We start from the raw sequence: 15,895 nt of genomic DNA, 5'->3' as shown, positions 1-15,895 counted from the left end.
AGCTGACTGCCTGGCAGCCTTAGTAACCGCGCGCTACCTGCGTCGACTTCAAAAATCCTGTTTTCTCTTACCTTTGTACGAGCTACAGCAGGCCAATTTATTTACAAATGCTTCGGCCTCTCATTTTTTATGTTTATTTACTGAGATAAACGTTAAGGAAACCATTTCAATTGCATAAATATTGAAAAAATTGAAAAAATGAGAGGTGGGCACCGGGGTGCGTCCGAACGTTGGTAAAGTTGGGTGCGTACACAAGGGTTAAACTGCCAACTTCCGGTACCACTTTGCAGACAGAATGCTTGGTCTATGTATATACGTAAGTGAGTTAGGCGACAATTTCCCGAAAAGTGGAGGGGATAATGTTGGTACCAAGGAAAATCTCTACACGATATAATTTTAATTTCTATAGATTAGTACCACTGTTTAAGTAGCAGGTTAGTTTATGTAGCCTTTTTGACAAATGTGCACGTGTAAATAAAAAATATTGTACAAGTATAATATATCAAAATGTAAATGTAAAATATATTGCAGTATTTCATTAAAATAAAAATAAGTAAAAATGACAAATAAGCGAAAACATAAAGTACGCAGAACATAATAAGTGAGAATATAAAGTGAAGGAGGTAAAAAAAAAACTGATAAATATATGTATGTATGTATGTACATACGTTCGTACACACACACACACACACACAAACACACATATATATATACTATATGTATGTACTATACTATGTATGTATGTACTCTATATATAATATATGCATATGTGGATAAACAATAATTATATGTAATTGAATAATTTTAGTTTTTCTGTGTTTTGACATATTTTTTTAGATACCACTCATAGTTGTGGTATAGTTTTTCGCAGAAGAATCAATTTGCTATCATTGTCATCAACAAATATATATCAGATATGTACTTAATATTCGCATAAGATAAAAGATTAAATATTTATGTGCTGTTTATAATTATAGATGTTGTCGAACTAATTCTTTTCTTTGATTTATTTTTCTTCAGTTTTCCATATACTCGCAGAATGTTAATAGCTGGAAAAAAATTCTCTGCGGAGTAAGGTTGCCAAATTCTGTGACTACTGTGTCCTCGAGTGCATCCTAGTTGTAAGGAAAAGTTGAAATGACATTCTAACATCAAATATCTATCACTAGCAATGCGATGACAGATAGAGAAGAGCAGGATCATAAAATTGATGTTTACTATCATTTTTCAGTGACACTTTCGACAATATACTTGATGTTTATTATCACCTTGTCATATAGTTTACTGACTGATGTATCCTTCCTTATCCTTTTCTTATCCTTCAGCAAACAGGATTTGTTGCCAATAATTGCCTCTACAAATATAGTTCTTAAAATTCAACATCTGGTATGGGAATATGTTGTTTCCCCAAAAATTGAGGATGAGTCCTTAAAGGAAACAACTGCTGCAAGATGGAAAATAAAAATAATGTATTGTGCATAGAAGATGAATGAGCCATGAGAAATAAAAGAATCGCAAGTATGTGAAACAAAGAAAATTAAAAGAAGAATAAAAGATAAGAGAATGTTTATAAATTTATTTTTTTTCCTACTAATTCGGATAGTTCGTATAAAATTAATAACATCTATCTCTTTACTATTTTCTATTTTCTTTAAAATTTTTAGAAAATATTCCTCCTTTTTTTTGAAAATCTTGCTCTCAGATCTTGACCAAAATATGGGACAGTTAATCGTAGTATGAATGCTTTTTTGATGTTCTGTCAAGTTTGCTGTAATATTGAATTATAAGAACAGTAAAAATATTCTGGAAATGAATGTAACACAGTGTTTACAATATACCTAAAAATGCGGCGATTGTAGAATGCTTATTTAACTTTTCTTTGAGTTCTCTATTATGTCGCTCTGATATATATTGGTTCTGTGTAATCGTTTGTATACACAGAACGACTCGGGTTTAAAACCCTTAATCCATGTTTCTTCATAATACTTAAAAAATGGTTCAACATATTCGCAATTGGCAAAAATAATCGTTGAAATTACGTTGAAGCTTTCTTCTATTAAAGTTTCAAGGGGCAACAAGGTTAAAGATATTAATAATTTTATAACACTATATCCTAAATTTTAGTCTTTTCCGTTCTTTAGTATTTTATGCTTTTTTGCATTATGTACTAACGTCTGTAATAAGGAAGTCATATAAGGAAAAGTGACATGTATTTCATGCTTATTATTATGTACGTTATTTTTTATTACCTGATTGTAATGAAAAAAGCAACCAATGACTTTAATGCCACGGAAAACTGTTTGTAGCGCGTTTTGTTCCGCTCTTTCAAAATCTGCTGTTGCTATATTTGGTTGGATTCGAATGATATTGCACATTTTATTTAAAACTCCTATATAGTTTTTAGTAGTGCGATCTTTCATTATTGTGTAAACAATTGGAATTATCTGAAATTTGAGAAACATTTTCTTTATCGTATATTTATATAGAGTGTCTTTTTCAATTATATAAAAAATAACGTACATAATAAACATGAAATACACGTCACTTTTCCTTATATGAGTTCCTTATTACAAGCGTTAGTACGTAATGCAAAAAAGCATAAAATACTAAAGAACGGAAAGGACCAAGATTTAAGATATAGTGTTATAAAATTATTAATATCTTTAACCTTGTTGTCCCTTGAAGCTTTAATAGAGGAAAGCTTCAACGTAATTTCAACGATTATTTTTGCTAATTGCGAATATGTTAAACCATTTTTTAAGTATTATGAAGAAACATGGATTAAGGGTTTTAAACCCGAGTCGTTCCGTGTATACAAACGATTATACAGAACCAATAATATATCAGAGTAACATAATAGAGAACTCAAAGAAAAGCTAAATAAGCATTCTACAATCGCCGCATATTTAGGTATATTGTAAACACTGTGTTACATTCATTTCCAAAATATTTTTACTGTTATAATTCAATGTTACTTACAGCAAACTTGACAGAACATCAAAAAAGCATTCATACTATGATTAACTGTCCCATATTTTGGTCAAGATCTGAGAGCAAGATTTTCAAAAAAAAGGAGGAATATTTTCTAACAATTTTAAAGAAAATAGAAAATAGTAAAGAGATAGATGTTATTAATTTTATACGAACTATCCGAATTAGTAGGAAAAAAATAAATTTATAAACATGCTCTCATCTTTTATTCTTCTTTTAATTTTCTTTGTTTCACATACTTGCGATTCTTTCATTTCTCATGGCTCATTCATCTTCTATGCACAATACATTATTTTTATTTTCCATCTTGCAGCAGTTGTTTCCTTTAAGGACTGATCCTTAATTTTTGGGGAAACAACATATTCCCAAACCAGATCTCAAATCCTAAGAATTATATTTGTAGAGGCAACTATTGGCAACAAATCCTGTTTGCTGAAGGATAAGAAACATACATCAGTCAGTAAATTATATGACAAAGTGATAATAAACATCAAGTATACTGTCGAAAGTATCGATGAAAAAATGATAGTAAACATCAATTTTACGATCCTGCTCTCCTCTATCTGTCGTCGCATTGCTAGTGACAGATATTTGATGTTAGAATGTCATTTCAACTTTTCCTTACAACTAGGACACATTCGAGGATAGTAGTCTCAGAATTTGGCAACCTTACTCTGCAGAGAATTGTTCTCCAGTTATTAACATTCTGCGAGCATATGGAAAACTGAAGAAAAATAAATCAAAGAAAAGAATCGGTTCGACAACATCTATAATTATAAACAACACATAAATATTTAATCTTTTATCTTATGTGAATATTAAGTACTTATCTGATATATATTTGTTGATGACAATGATAGCAAATTGATTCTTCTGCGAAAAACTATGCCACAACTATGAGTGGTATTTAAAGAGATACGTCAAAACACTGAAAAACTAAAATTATTCAATTACATATAATTATTGTTTATCCACATATGCATGTGTATATATGTGTGTGTATGTGTGTTTGTGTGTATGTACGTATGTATGTATGTACGAACGTATATACATACATACATACATATATTTATCATTGTTTTTTACCTCCTTCACTTTATATTCTCACTTATTTGTCTCACTTATTATGTTCTGCGTACTTTATGTTTTCGCTTATTTGTCATTTTTACTTATTTTTATTTTAATGAAATACTGCAATATATTTTACATTTACATTTTGATATGTTATATTTGTATAATATTTTTTATTTACACACACGCACATTTGTCAAAAAGGCTACGTAAACTACAGACCTGCTACTTAAACAGTGGTACTAATCTATAGAAATTAAAATTATATCGTGTAGAGATTTTCTTTGGTACCAACATTATCCCCTCCACTTTTCGGGAAATTGTCGCCTAACCCATATTTTCACTACGTTTAGTCATAAAATTCTTTTGTTGGAAATGAACAGAGCAAATAACGTCCAATACTATCTATTTTTTTATGACATTTTTTGATGCAATAAGATACTGGCATTGTTGGTTTTACGACCGTAGCTTGGTTTACATCGTGCTTGATACGCGTACTAAATTGTAACTTTCTATTAGATAATCTTAATATCGACAATACATATCAACGGCGACGCATTCAATCAATACAATATGTTTTGTTGATGAGTATCATAGCAGCTTAATATACCGTTGTTTATATATAGCGTCGATATTAAGATTATCTAATAGAAAGTTACTATTTAGTACAAATATCAAATGCACGATGTAAACCAAGACAGTAATTTGATGGCCACGTTGACTCACATTGGGTGCTTTCCAATTATTTAACATATCCTGACACACACGTACACAAAACCAGTTTATATCACATATTATCTAAAATATCTTGTAAGATAATATGCAACCAATAAACTGGTTTTATGTAACACAGTGTACGCTGGAAAGCACCCCTTGTATCAGAGTTGCACAACTCAGTCGAGCCGACTAGTAGTAACGCTGCGATATTTCCGTCATCCCCACCACTGACCGCGCGCCTACCACTACATACGTACGCTTGGCTCCGTTTCATATGTTTAGTATCGGCGTGCTGTCGTCAAACATGAGATACCGTTCAGTAAATAAATAACTACAAGTGCGTAATGTGAATGAGAAGTTGTCACAAATAGTATGAAGCATTTGTACGTTTGAATCATTAGGTATAAATAAATATTTATACTTCCAATTATCTTGAAAATGTCTATTTTCTTTATCAATTTTTCGCCGCTGCATATTGAAAATTATGTAATAATTCCCGCAATGCGTACGTAAATACGAAATAAACGAGCTGTGTCAAGCTTCAAGCTGTGCCTTGAGCGAAAGACGAAACGGTCGATACACGGATCGACATTACTACCACTACTCTAGCGGCTGTCCCGCCAGCGCTTTAGACGAAAGTGGGGAGCGTTTCTCCGCTACGAATGAAGGAAGTGGAATAAAAGTAATAGCCAAGCGTAGCTACTAGGCTGCCAGTTGTGCAGCCCTGACATATACTATTCGCTATGCTATTCTAATGGCTCTTGCACACAGGACTCGATAATGCTTGCCGCGCGGCGGAAGTTTGCACGACAGCTAATCAATATGCTGCTTTCCGTAATAACCTTCTAGCTCCTAAAACAACATATTGATTGACTGTCGCGCGGACTCTGCCGCGCGGCAAACATTACCGCGTCCTGTATGTAGTAGCCCTATTCTGTAACTCGTTATTGGAGTTAACAACAGTTTCGTTATCGTTAACTTCAATAATGAGTTACAGAATAGAGCTACAAAAGCCATAACTCTACTCTACTCGGGAGCGTTTGGATTGACTACAGTACGATTGGACACCACCAATCGATGAAAAGATTATCTAGTGAATTATCAGATCGAACCAATCATTATAATCTGTGTCCAAAGGTGTATATCAGTTGGACAAGGGGCAATTGGACACAGTCCAATCACAAGTCGCTGTTTCAAGGGACCCTACAAATGTCTCTAAGTACACGGTGCTGTGATTGGCTGTGTCCAAATGCACCGTGTCCAAGTGCACCGCTCCCTGTGTCCAATCGTACCGTGGTCATTCTAGGGTACGTTCAGATTCCCTACCCGGGCGCACTCTGTTACTAGAAACACTATAGTATATGTTACATATACTATAGCACTTCTTGTATTAGAGTGCACTCGGGTAAGGGATCTGAACGCAGCCTTATTCGATTTATCGGACAGCATTGAGTTATCATGAATCATGAAAATACTAGATGCTTGTGACTATCATATTTTTCGGCTCTAGTGAAACTAACTTATACTAACTCCAACTCGAATTATCGTAAACATCCACTGTGTGCACACTACTAGACGATAGCCATTGGAGTGAGCGAAATACAAGAGTGAGATAAAAAGAGAGGGAGAGACGTTTCCGAACGCAGCATTATGGCTCCTGCACACAGGACGCGGTAATATTTGCCGCGCGGCGGAAATCCGCGCGACAGCCAATCAATATGTAGTTTTTCCGTAAGAGCTAGGTTATTACGGAAAACAGCTAATTGATTGGCTGTCACGCAAACTTTCGTCGCGCGGCAAGCATTACCGCGTCCTGTGTGCAGGAGCCATTAGTGTAGATACCTGTGAGTTTAGTATAGACATCTGCGTCTGTAACCAAAAGGGATGAGAGAGAGACACAGAAAGAGAAAGAGAGAGAGAGTTAATTTGTACAGAGATACTGAAGTAATTATATTTGATTTTCAGCGTAAATAAAGAATGTATTAATAATTATAATTCATGTCGAGTTTATTCGTAAATAAAAGATAAAAAACAATCAAATAAAAATCTAATCAATAGAATAATTTATAATGAAAGTGACGTTTTTCACTGAATCGGTAGCATGTTGTGCTGCACGAATTGGTACATTAAGTGGATTTGAAAGATTTCCTAATATTTTTTTCGAAACACCTCTACTTCTCATTTACACTAAGGTAAAAAGCAAATAAATTATAATTGCCTAAAGTAATGCATTTTTTTATGATAATCGTAAATTTTCTCAAACAGAATGTTATATGAAAAGAATATTACACAAATGTATGTAGTAGGATATAAAGTAATTTACAAAATATTTGATTTTTTATGAAGATACCAAGAACTCATATAAAAGTTACTTTGGATTTTTTACTTTTAAGAAATTAGCTATTGTCGTGTTAAACGTCTTATTATATATATTTTTACTTTTGTTTACATTGGAATTTTTTGTATTGGAATATTTTATTTTTTTTCACATTGGAATAATTTTTAGGGTGGCAGTGTACCACATTTAACAAAGGATGTATTTAAAATGGTAACTTCAGAGCAACATCTATTATCTGTCTCACTTAGTTCTACTATTTTAATGGCAGATAGTATTAAAGAACTCAATATTTCTTTTGCTGACTTTGTTGGCATGAAGGTATAGTATAAACGTAAATATTAATTGAGATAATGCATAATAGTTTATTCTATTATTGATTGTTTAACAATTTCCACTTGTTTCAGGACTACATCAATTTTTTATCGATTCATGATCCTGCGTATACTACTAATTCTGGTTTTCAGCAACTGGATTCCATCTCAATTTGGTCCAGAACAGGAAGATCTAGACTTACAGCTAATAAATATATGGAGCTTGTACAAAATTTGAAACCAGATCTGTATGTTGCTCTGTGCGATGGTGATACAAATATCAATAGCAGTGCAAAACGAGTCTCTAATGCTGTTAGTCGTAGCAGAACTTTAATGGAACAGTGTTTAAGTATACATCAGAGTTCAGATATATTGAAATCAACAGGAATTTTGGGTGCAGTCGAGGGTGGCTATAACTTGGAAGCTAGAAAAGAATCTGTTGATCATTTGAAAAGTATGCCTTTGACAGGATTCATAATAGATGGGCTACATAACAATGGACCAAGTGTGCAAAACATTCCATCTGAATTAGTTAAACATGTAGTGCAACATACCACTGTAAGTAATAATTTCTAAGATATAGGACTTGTTATAAGGAAATTTAAAATACTACTAATAATGCTATATCTTGTAGAACTTATTGCCTGCTGATAAAATAAGAGTATCAATGGGTTGTTGGAATCCAGCTACAGTACTCGATCTAGTTGAATTAGGAGTAGATGTATTCGACTCGTCTTATCCTTATGTAATTACTGAACAATCACAGGCTTTGGTTTTCATGTGTGATGACAATACTTGCGAAAATCTATGTGCTATATCAGTAGCAGAAAAAAGGTAATTTAGAATGCAATCAAATCTATATACTTTGTGTTATTCATGTTTTCATATACATATATATTTCCTTTCTTTAGATACAAAGATGACTTTTCTCCTATTTGTACAAACTGCACGTGTCTTACATGTCGGAATCATACAAGAGCATATCTTCATCATTTGAAACATACTCAAGAAATGCTTGGTTCGGTACTTTTAATGATGTACGTATTTGTGGATTTTAATTCAATCTAATTATATGCAATCAGCTAATGGTAATCTCGATTTCAGACACAACACTCACTACTATCTTGCATTCTTCACTGCCATACGCGATAGTTTAAAAAATGGAACATTTGGTCAACTTAAAACAAAAATTCACTTAAAGTATACAACCACCAACTTTAAATGAAAAATTGTATTAAATATGAAAAAAGTAATAAATTTTTACTTGTTTAAGTTGTTTGTATATTTATTAATAATATAATATATTTCTATTTGTCATCCCTATTTTTTTCTCTATATCTCTTTTTGTCTTTTCTCTCTCTCTCTCTCTCTCACATATATTTGTTTTATTTAAAGAGTTACATGATCCTGATGCAATTCGGGAAGTTGTAATATATAAGTTAATAGAAATTTTTTGTTATGTATGTCTATTAAGTACATTTAACAATATCTTTGTATAAAAAAACTAGATTTTATGGTGAATGTTAACATTATTTCAATTCTGTTCCACAAAAGAATCATGCTTTAATGGTATAACCATTCTGGTCTCAACAGGAGTGATCTGAAATCAGTAACAATACATTTTTTTTTATTCATTAGAATTATCGATTTTATCACAGTGTATTTTGAAAAAAATTATATTTCGCAAAACAGAAGTTACAAAAAATAAAATTCAATATTTCAAATAAAAAATTCGAAAATAAATAATGGTTTTTAAATTTGTCTTTTTAAAAGAGCCTTTTACATTTTTTAAAAAGTCCATGATAAAAAGATATATCCACAAAATAACATTTGCAAGCGATTAAGCTGGATATGGTATAACAAAGCAACACACATTTACTAAATTTTGTATGTATAAGAAATACGAAAAGGATAGCATGATTGTGTTAGTGATCGTCTCTACATTATCGAGATTGTCCGTTTTCGACTTCAGTATCTCCTTAGTAGAGATACTAAGTACTAAGTAAATAGAGGTACTTAGTAAAGATGCTAGTAGAGATACATGACAAAAAATGAATACGTCTATTTATAATTTTTACTACTACAAATCTTACCTAATTTTTACTCCAGTCAGGGTCTTCTCTTTCCTATCAGTAGTCATCTCTTAAATTTGATAAAATGCGCGGGCTATTCGGGCATGAAATTTGGATCGAGGTAGTTGTCACAATTATTAAAACTTTGTGGAAGATAATCAATATCATAACTTTTAGTATATGGTGGTGATTTTATTATAGGAATTAATTTATGATATGGATTGTGCGTATGATTTTCTATTCGTGCTACTGCACAATTACCACATAGATCAATTTTATCATGACAAACTGTACAATGCCATCTGGTACTTCTTATAAGTTCGTTACATATTGTACACTGCAAGAATATTGTTGGTAAATTTAACTATTTATACATATAACATTAATAAAAGAAGTTGTACATACTTTGTACTCATTTTTGTGTGTTGAAGGATCTTCCTTTTCTTCAGTCTTTAATAGATGTGAGAAATCTCTTGGTTTTAACTCAGAGATATCAACTGTCTTTTCATTTATTATATCTTCTCCCTGATATAATGAATATAATAATGTTAATAAATATAATTTGTATGTTGCATGAAAGAATGGTACAAGTACTTAAATACTCACATATTCTTCTGCAACAGACTGTTTTTTATTTTCATCAAATGTATCAAAAGAAATATCTTGATGTGGGAAAAATGTTGATCGTTTCATTAAGAAGTTATTGTTACGTTGTTTGTGGGTCAAACTTTTCCTGAAGTCTATTTTAACTTTAGGTCCTCTTCCCGGTATGGGTAAACCTGCTCTCAAAAGCTTGATAAAGTATTTTTGAACCCTACTGGATACCTGCTTAGGTGTTCGATTTCCTAGAACAAGAAATTGTTTCAATATTGCACTTGTAAGACTGCTTATTTTAAACTTACCCAATGCTTTGGCTATCTTAGTCCAACGTCTCATTTCGACATCCTCTGGTGGATACTCTATTAAAAGTTCTTCTAGCCGCTTTTGTTCCTCAAATGTCCATAATTGATTGAAAGTTTCAGGCTTGGTTGCATCAAAAGCACGGCCTCGGACAAGAATCTTCAAGGGAATATATTTGTTAGTAAATATTATTACTGCATATAAAATTACAGAATATTAAATTTTTATATATATAATATTATAGTATGTAATAGTACCTTTCCATTTTCTTCTTCATTCTTTATATGAGTCTGAGATATCACATTTCCATGTCGAGTCTGTGGTCTCATACGTATATCTGGAATTGCTATCTTATATTGCGACCAATTAATATAAGGTATCTCTGCAATCTTCTGTAGACCAGGTAGTTCTGGAAGATCACCAGTTTGCAACTGTGCCACAAATGATATTGGATCATTTATCGCCTTGGATTGTATGGACATGAGCTTGTCCAAATCTTGTATAGCTTGAGTCCTTTGCGCCTCAAGGATAACAATTGTTTTCACGAATTCACAATAATCCTTGTTACCTTTTAACGCCAAGTGATCGGATTCAAAGTAAAATTCATTTTCCTCATCTGAACACTTCATTTCTTCATCATTCATTTTCTGTTAATTAAAATTTGTTATAAGCATTAAATAAATTTATATAAATATATTTTATAGTTTTTATAAGTATATTATAAAAAATGCGTTTTCATATTATTAAAATACATGAAATATAAAATATATACATTTCTAAGTATTTCTTGTGTACTATACTTCAAGATTGAAAACCTCGTGTCTTTATTCCATATACTGAACCAGAGATAAGCCTGAGAGTGGCTACCGATCCGACTTCCGTGGACAGTGGAACTAGACTGTGACGTAGTCTTCCGCCACAAGCTGCTACGCGCGGCAGCACATCCGCGTGTCCGGAAGTACGTTACTATAGCTTTAAAAAAAGAATATCCCAATTTCCGCCTAGAGAATAAAGGCCGATTTGATATTCGTAACCGTTAACTTATGCTGTAATCCATAAGAAATGGACAAATCGCTTGACTATTCTTGTAATAATCGACTGTGATTGGTCCATTCCTTATAGATTATATCATAAGTTAACGGTTACGGCCATCATAAATCAGCTTTAACGCTTTATACACAATGCCAACCCTTATAGAAAAGTATCACTGGCTGTGATAAATTGGCCAGTAATAAATAGTAATTTTATTACTCGTACGAGTAATAAAATTATTGAACGACAGTAATTATCACTTATCAATATTAAATTTCTATAAGGGAAGCAACAAGCAATTAGAACAGGGAATAAGAATTCTTAATTTTCTGAGCGAATGAGCGAAATTTCTATATATTGGGCTGCAATTTTGAGATCGCCATGATTATTTTGAAAAAAACCACCGGTATATTTTTAAAGTAAAAGTACTTTGCACGTTTTATAGACTTGGTACCCTGAGAAAACAGTGTTTTGCAAAAAAAAATCTGAGATAATTATGAAAAAATACTGTAAAAGTTGTGATTTTTTAAATCTAAATCTTAACCCGGGAGTGGACGCGTTAACGGGACCAACGTTAGTGGGCGTGTATCGGTCATTTCGACCGAAATATATTTAAGCACATATATGTGTAATAATTAAGTAATAATTAATAAATTATCAATCTAATTATTAAAAGAAACATAATGATTGAAGGAAATAATTTTATTATGTCACTATTTCTTTTTTCCAATCTTTTTTCTCCTTACCATTTCTATATCTAATATGTTTAGAAAACATATTAAACTTATTATACAGATGTGAATATATTAAAAATAAAATTATAATATTTTTATTTTAACTGCATTAGTAAAAAATAACATTCTTTTAGTTTAATAAAATAAAATAAGAATTTCTTGCTTTTACTTTGATTAATTTAAACATTGATTTATTAAACTTAAAAATTTATTTGATAAATTTAGAAATAGAGAATAAATCTTCTTGATTTAATGGCAATATTAAAATTATCACATTATGTATTGTTTCAATAATTCAAATATTAATTTTAATAATATTGCTATTGAATTAAAAAAATATACTCCAATTACGCGTGCTGTTAAAAGTTTTATTGATTCAACAAAAAAAGAGAAAACCGTCCGTCCAACTACGATGTCGGAAAGAAAATAGACGTTCGGCGGCATATCGAGCGACGCTGACGCAGCAGAGATAAAAGACTAACCCAGTAAACACAAAATAACAGTAACATAACATCAATATAATATTAATATAATATAATATTAATATTAATATATGTTATCAATTATAATTTCCTACTCAACAATGTAACTGTTATAACACGCACGTTATATAACATTATTGAGTAGGAAATTGTAACATTGATGTTATGTTACTGTTACTTTATGTTAACTGGGACGTTAGTAGTGTTCTTTTATACCTAAAAACGTATCAAATTTCACATAGAAATAAGCACGTCTACGCCGTCTACTTCTCCATGCTATACGATAAAACATCAAAGAAAATTTAGGTAAAAACGAAAATACGATAATATCAATAGATTAGATGATATAAGTAGAAAACGAAAAAGTACGGGGAAATGACCGATACGCGCCCACTTCCGGGTTAAAAAAACTAATATTAAATAACATTTTTGAGTATTTTACAGTCCAGAATTGGAAAGAACACACCTAAAAATACTAGAGAAGCTTTTTCAAAAAAAAAAAATTATTGCATTTTCATTGAGTTATAGACGTTCGAAAACACTTAAAAAATTTTGTGTATTTGAACGTTAATGGATTAAAATCACTGAAATAGGGTGTCTCAGACATCCATGATGACCCTTTGTGAGAACGTAAAACGGATTGAGGTGAGCAAGAAAGTCCTGTGCCGTTTTGCGATATTCGCAATAGTTTTTGAGAAATTAATTATTTTGTCTCAGCTAATGAGAGCAGAGGAAGCGCCAGCCGAAAGAAAGATGTCTTCGGCCGACGCGCGACCGAAGCCATACACGCAAATCGCGCGACTCGCTGCGTCCCTCCGCTTATAGCTACGAGATATAGGCCTATATTCTGAATCCTCTTTTATCGATAAAAGTGTCTTAAATGTAGCTTCTCACCCAATCAGGTGACTCTTAAGCCTTTTTTAGAGGCACTTTTATAAATAAAAAAGGATTCAGAATATGGGCCATAGGCTGCGTTCCGAAATTCACTGCCAGTACTGGGCATCAATCATGAATCTTTTCACGTGAGTTTAATTTTACTATCGATCATATAACTTTTTTCTCTAGCATGAAATCGTGAAAAGTGAGCAATTTCTAAATATTTGTAATAGTTATTATAAACTTGTTTTATTTAATGCACATCTGTATTTATAATGCATAATATACTGTTGTAATCTTTTCTTTGTATATTTTATGCAAAATTCTTTATCATATAATTTCAATTTTAAAAAAGTATGCAACCATACAAAGTAAAATTCACTGAAGCAGTTGTCCACATTGTTTTGAATTGTGGAATACGCATGCGTAATATTACAATTTACATATTTGCGCATGATGATAGTATTATACTATTTTTATGGTTCCTGCACACAGGACGCGGTAATGCTTGCCGCGCGGCGGAAGTCCGCGCGACAGCCAATCAATATATTACTTTCCGTAATAACCTTCTAGCTCTTACGGAAAAACAAGCATCCTGTGTGCAGGAGCCATTAGCCATCAACATAGTAGGCTAAAACGTGAAAAGTAAGTGTGTGTATTTGTAGTATTTATATGGTAAAATAAAAATAATCTAGTGATTTCTTTGTTGGGTGTTAGGCCATGGATGCTTTCGAAATACCCAGAGTTGGGTCGAGTTGATATATAGTTTTACTATAGTATATGTATTAACTCCATCCAGCGCATTTGCATAGAACATAATTACATTAAAGTGAGTAAAATAATAGATTATAAATATTCTCATGTTTGCTTATAATATTTCTTCATGTTATATATTATTTTTTAGAATAAATGTAACACACAAACAAAAAATAAAATAATAAAATAATAAAATTAATTACAATAATATAATAATAATTATTATTACCTATATAATTCCTGAAATTGTTGTTCTGGGATATCAAAAGGATCTTGAGTATCTCTTAAAATTTTATGCATAATACGTAAATTCTCGTTTCTTTCGTTTTGTTCCTCATTAACTATCCACCATGCAGCAGCTATCGTAATTGATTAACTTATTATGAATATGGATATTACTTTTCACAGGAAATATCAATTTATATAAAAGTTTTCACTTTTTCGCACTAAAATTTTCACTTTTCCGCTTTACGTGAAAATTTTCACTTTTTCACGAATTCACCCTAGGTGAAAAGATACATGATCGACTCTCTGAAATTCTATAATATACGTAATAAACTATAGATTTTCAGTACACTGGCAGTGCATTTCGGAACGCAGCCATAATGAGGGCTTGATACACTGAACGTGTGCATGACATATCCGTGTGCCGAATCGACACTGAATCTAAGAGTGTGTTGCGGCTTCGTTGTTTCATCTCTACATACACGCAGAGCTACCACATGTGGGACCGAGTACGCGTAACTATAGTGTGTGCGGTGCAGCGCACACAAGCGAAGAACTGTGTATGTGTGGGCTGCCTGTCACGAACTATAGCGCTTGACGCTTCGGCCAGGCTTGGGTGATGGAAGAGTGCAGACGTACAAGCTGCCGTCTCTCTCCCGACCTATAGCTATAGCTAATACTGCAAACGGCGAGAATCATGCCTAGGCCTTTTTATTATATCTCGACGCTCGCGTGTTGCTTCTCACGTGTGCGTACTTTTATTATTTAACTAATTGTTACATTAAATGTTTTTTTACACGTAAAATGCACTCGTCAACAAAATTATCGCATAGGTTAATTTATGTCAAAATGTCGCACAATTTTTAATAAGCATAATACCGCGAAACATTATCGTATTTGAAAAAATTCTTTTTATTTCAAAAGTGAAGTCTGTACTTTAAAGAGCATATTAGTAAGATATTTCGAAATTATTCTCTCCCCTTTCCGCAGTCTTTTCACAAGTAAAGACGTGTTGTGTCTCCAAAAAATTGCACAATGTGACGTATCCTACGGGATGGAATAAATTTTTTTCGTAAATTTTATGATAACCATCGTAAAGTATAGTCTTTTCCCTATAATTAAAACAAAAAGCGGATTTGTGCGTTTTTATCGTTAATATCGACTAATACTCCTTAAAGTACAGACTTTACTCTTGAAATATTACAAAAAGATTTCAAATACGATGTTCCGCGGTATTATACTCATTTAAAATTGTGCGAAATTTCGACATGAATTAACCTATGCGATAATTTTGTTGACGAGTGTACATAAAGGAACTAAGGAAATAAAGAGCAGAAAGAGCGTTAATGATATAGAAATGATATAAATCTATTCTTGGCCAACATGTACA

General features: G+C 32.1%; 2 protein-coding genes, 1 long non-coding RNA gene and 1 pseudogene across 3 annotated transcripts; 2 read left to right on the top strand and 2 right to left on the bottom strand.

The window, feature by feature from the left end:
* Positions 1 to 303: 303 nt before the first annotated feature.
* LOC116843393 lies at positions 304 to 1,267 on the top strand. Its single transcript, XR_004377879.1, has 2 exons — positions 304 to 623; positions 1,021 to 1,267. It is a non-coding gene; the product is annotated as an uncharacterized LOC116843393 (long non-coding RNA).
* Positions 1,268 to 1,342: 75 nt separating this feature from the next.
* LOC116843392 lies at positions 1,343 to 4,300 on the bottom strand (annotated as a pseudogene).
* A 2,320-nt stretch (positions 4,301 to 6,620) lies between these two features.
* Positions 6,621 to 8,700, top strand: LOC116843394 (queuine tRNA-ribosyltransferase accessory subunit 2). Its single transcript, XM_032813779.1, has 6 exons — positions 6,621 to 6,971; positions 7,286 to 7,435; positions 7,522 to 7,986; positions 8,063 to 8,262; positions 8,340 to 8,465; positions 8,533 to 8,700. Exons 1-6 carry the CDS (start codon positions 6,849 to 6,851, stop codon positions 8,651 to 8,653), a joined length of 1,185 nt encoding a protein of 394 aa, XP_032669670.1. The 5' UTR covers positions 6,621 to 6,848; the 3' UTR covers positions 8,654 to 8,700.
* Positions 8,701 to 8,875: 175 nt separating this feature from the next.
* Positions 8,876 to 11,317, bottom strand: LOC116843395 (ZZ-type zinc finger-containing protein 3). The gene is made up of 7 exons (XM_032813780.1): positions 11,173 to 11,317; positions 10,658 to 11,047; positions 10,403 to 10,559; positions 10,107 to 10,345; positions 9,906 to 10,025; positions 9,522 to 9,837; positions 8,876 to 9,028 (listed from the first exon to the last, which is right to left on the bottom strand). Exons 2-6 carry the CDS (start codon positions 11,042 to 11,044, stop codon positions 9,595 to 9,597), a joined length of 1,146 nt encoding a protein of 381 aa, XP_032669671.1. The 5' UTR covers positions 11,045 to 11,047; positions 11,173 to 11,317; the 3' UTR covers positions 8,876 to 9,028; positions 9,522 to 9,594.
* Positions 11,318 to 15,895: the final 4,578 nt, after the last annotated feature.

Source organism: Odontomachus brunneus, unplaced genomic scaffold, assembly GCF_010583005.1.
Source record: "Odontomachus brunneus isolate Ranch 3 - 2012 unplaced genomic scaffold, Obru_v1 Obru_scaffold_032, whole genome shotgun sequence".
Lineage (NCBI taxonomy): Eukaryota > Metazoa > Arthropoda > Insecta > Hymenoptera > Formicidae > Odontomachus > Odontomachus brunneus.
The sequence above is the reverse complement of the archived record's forward strand: the minus strand, read 5'-3'. Positions and strand labels throughout refer to the sequence as shown.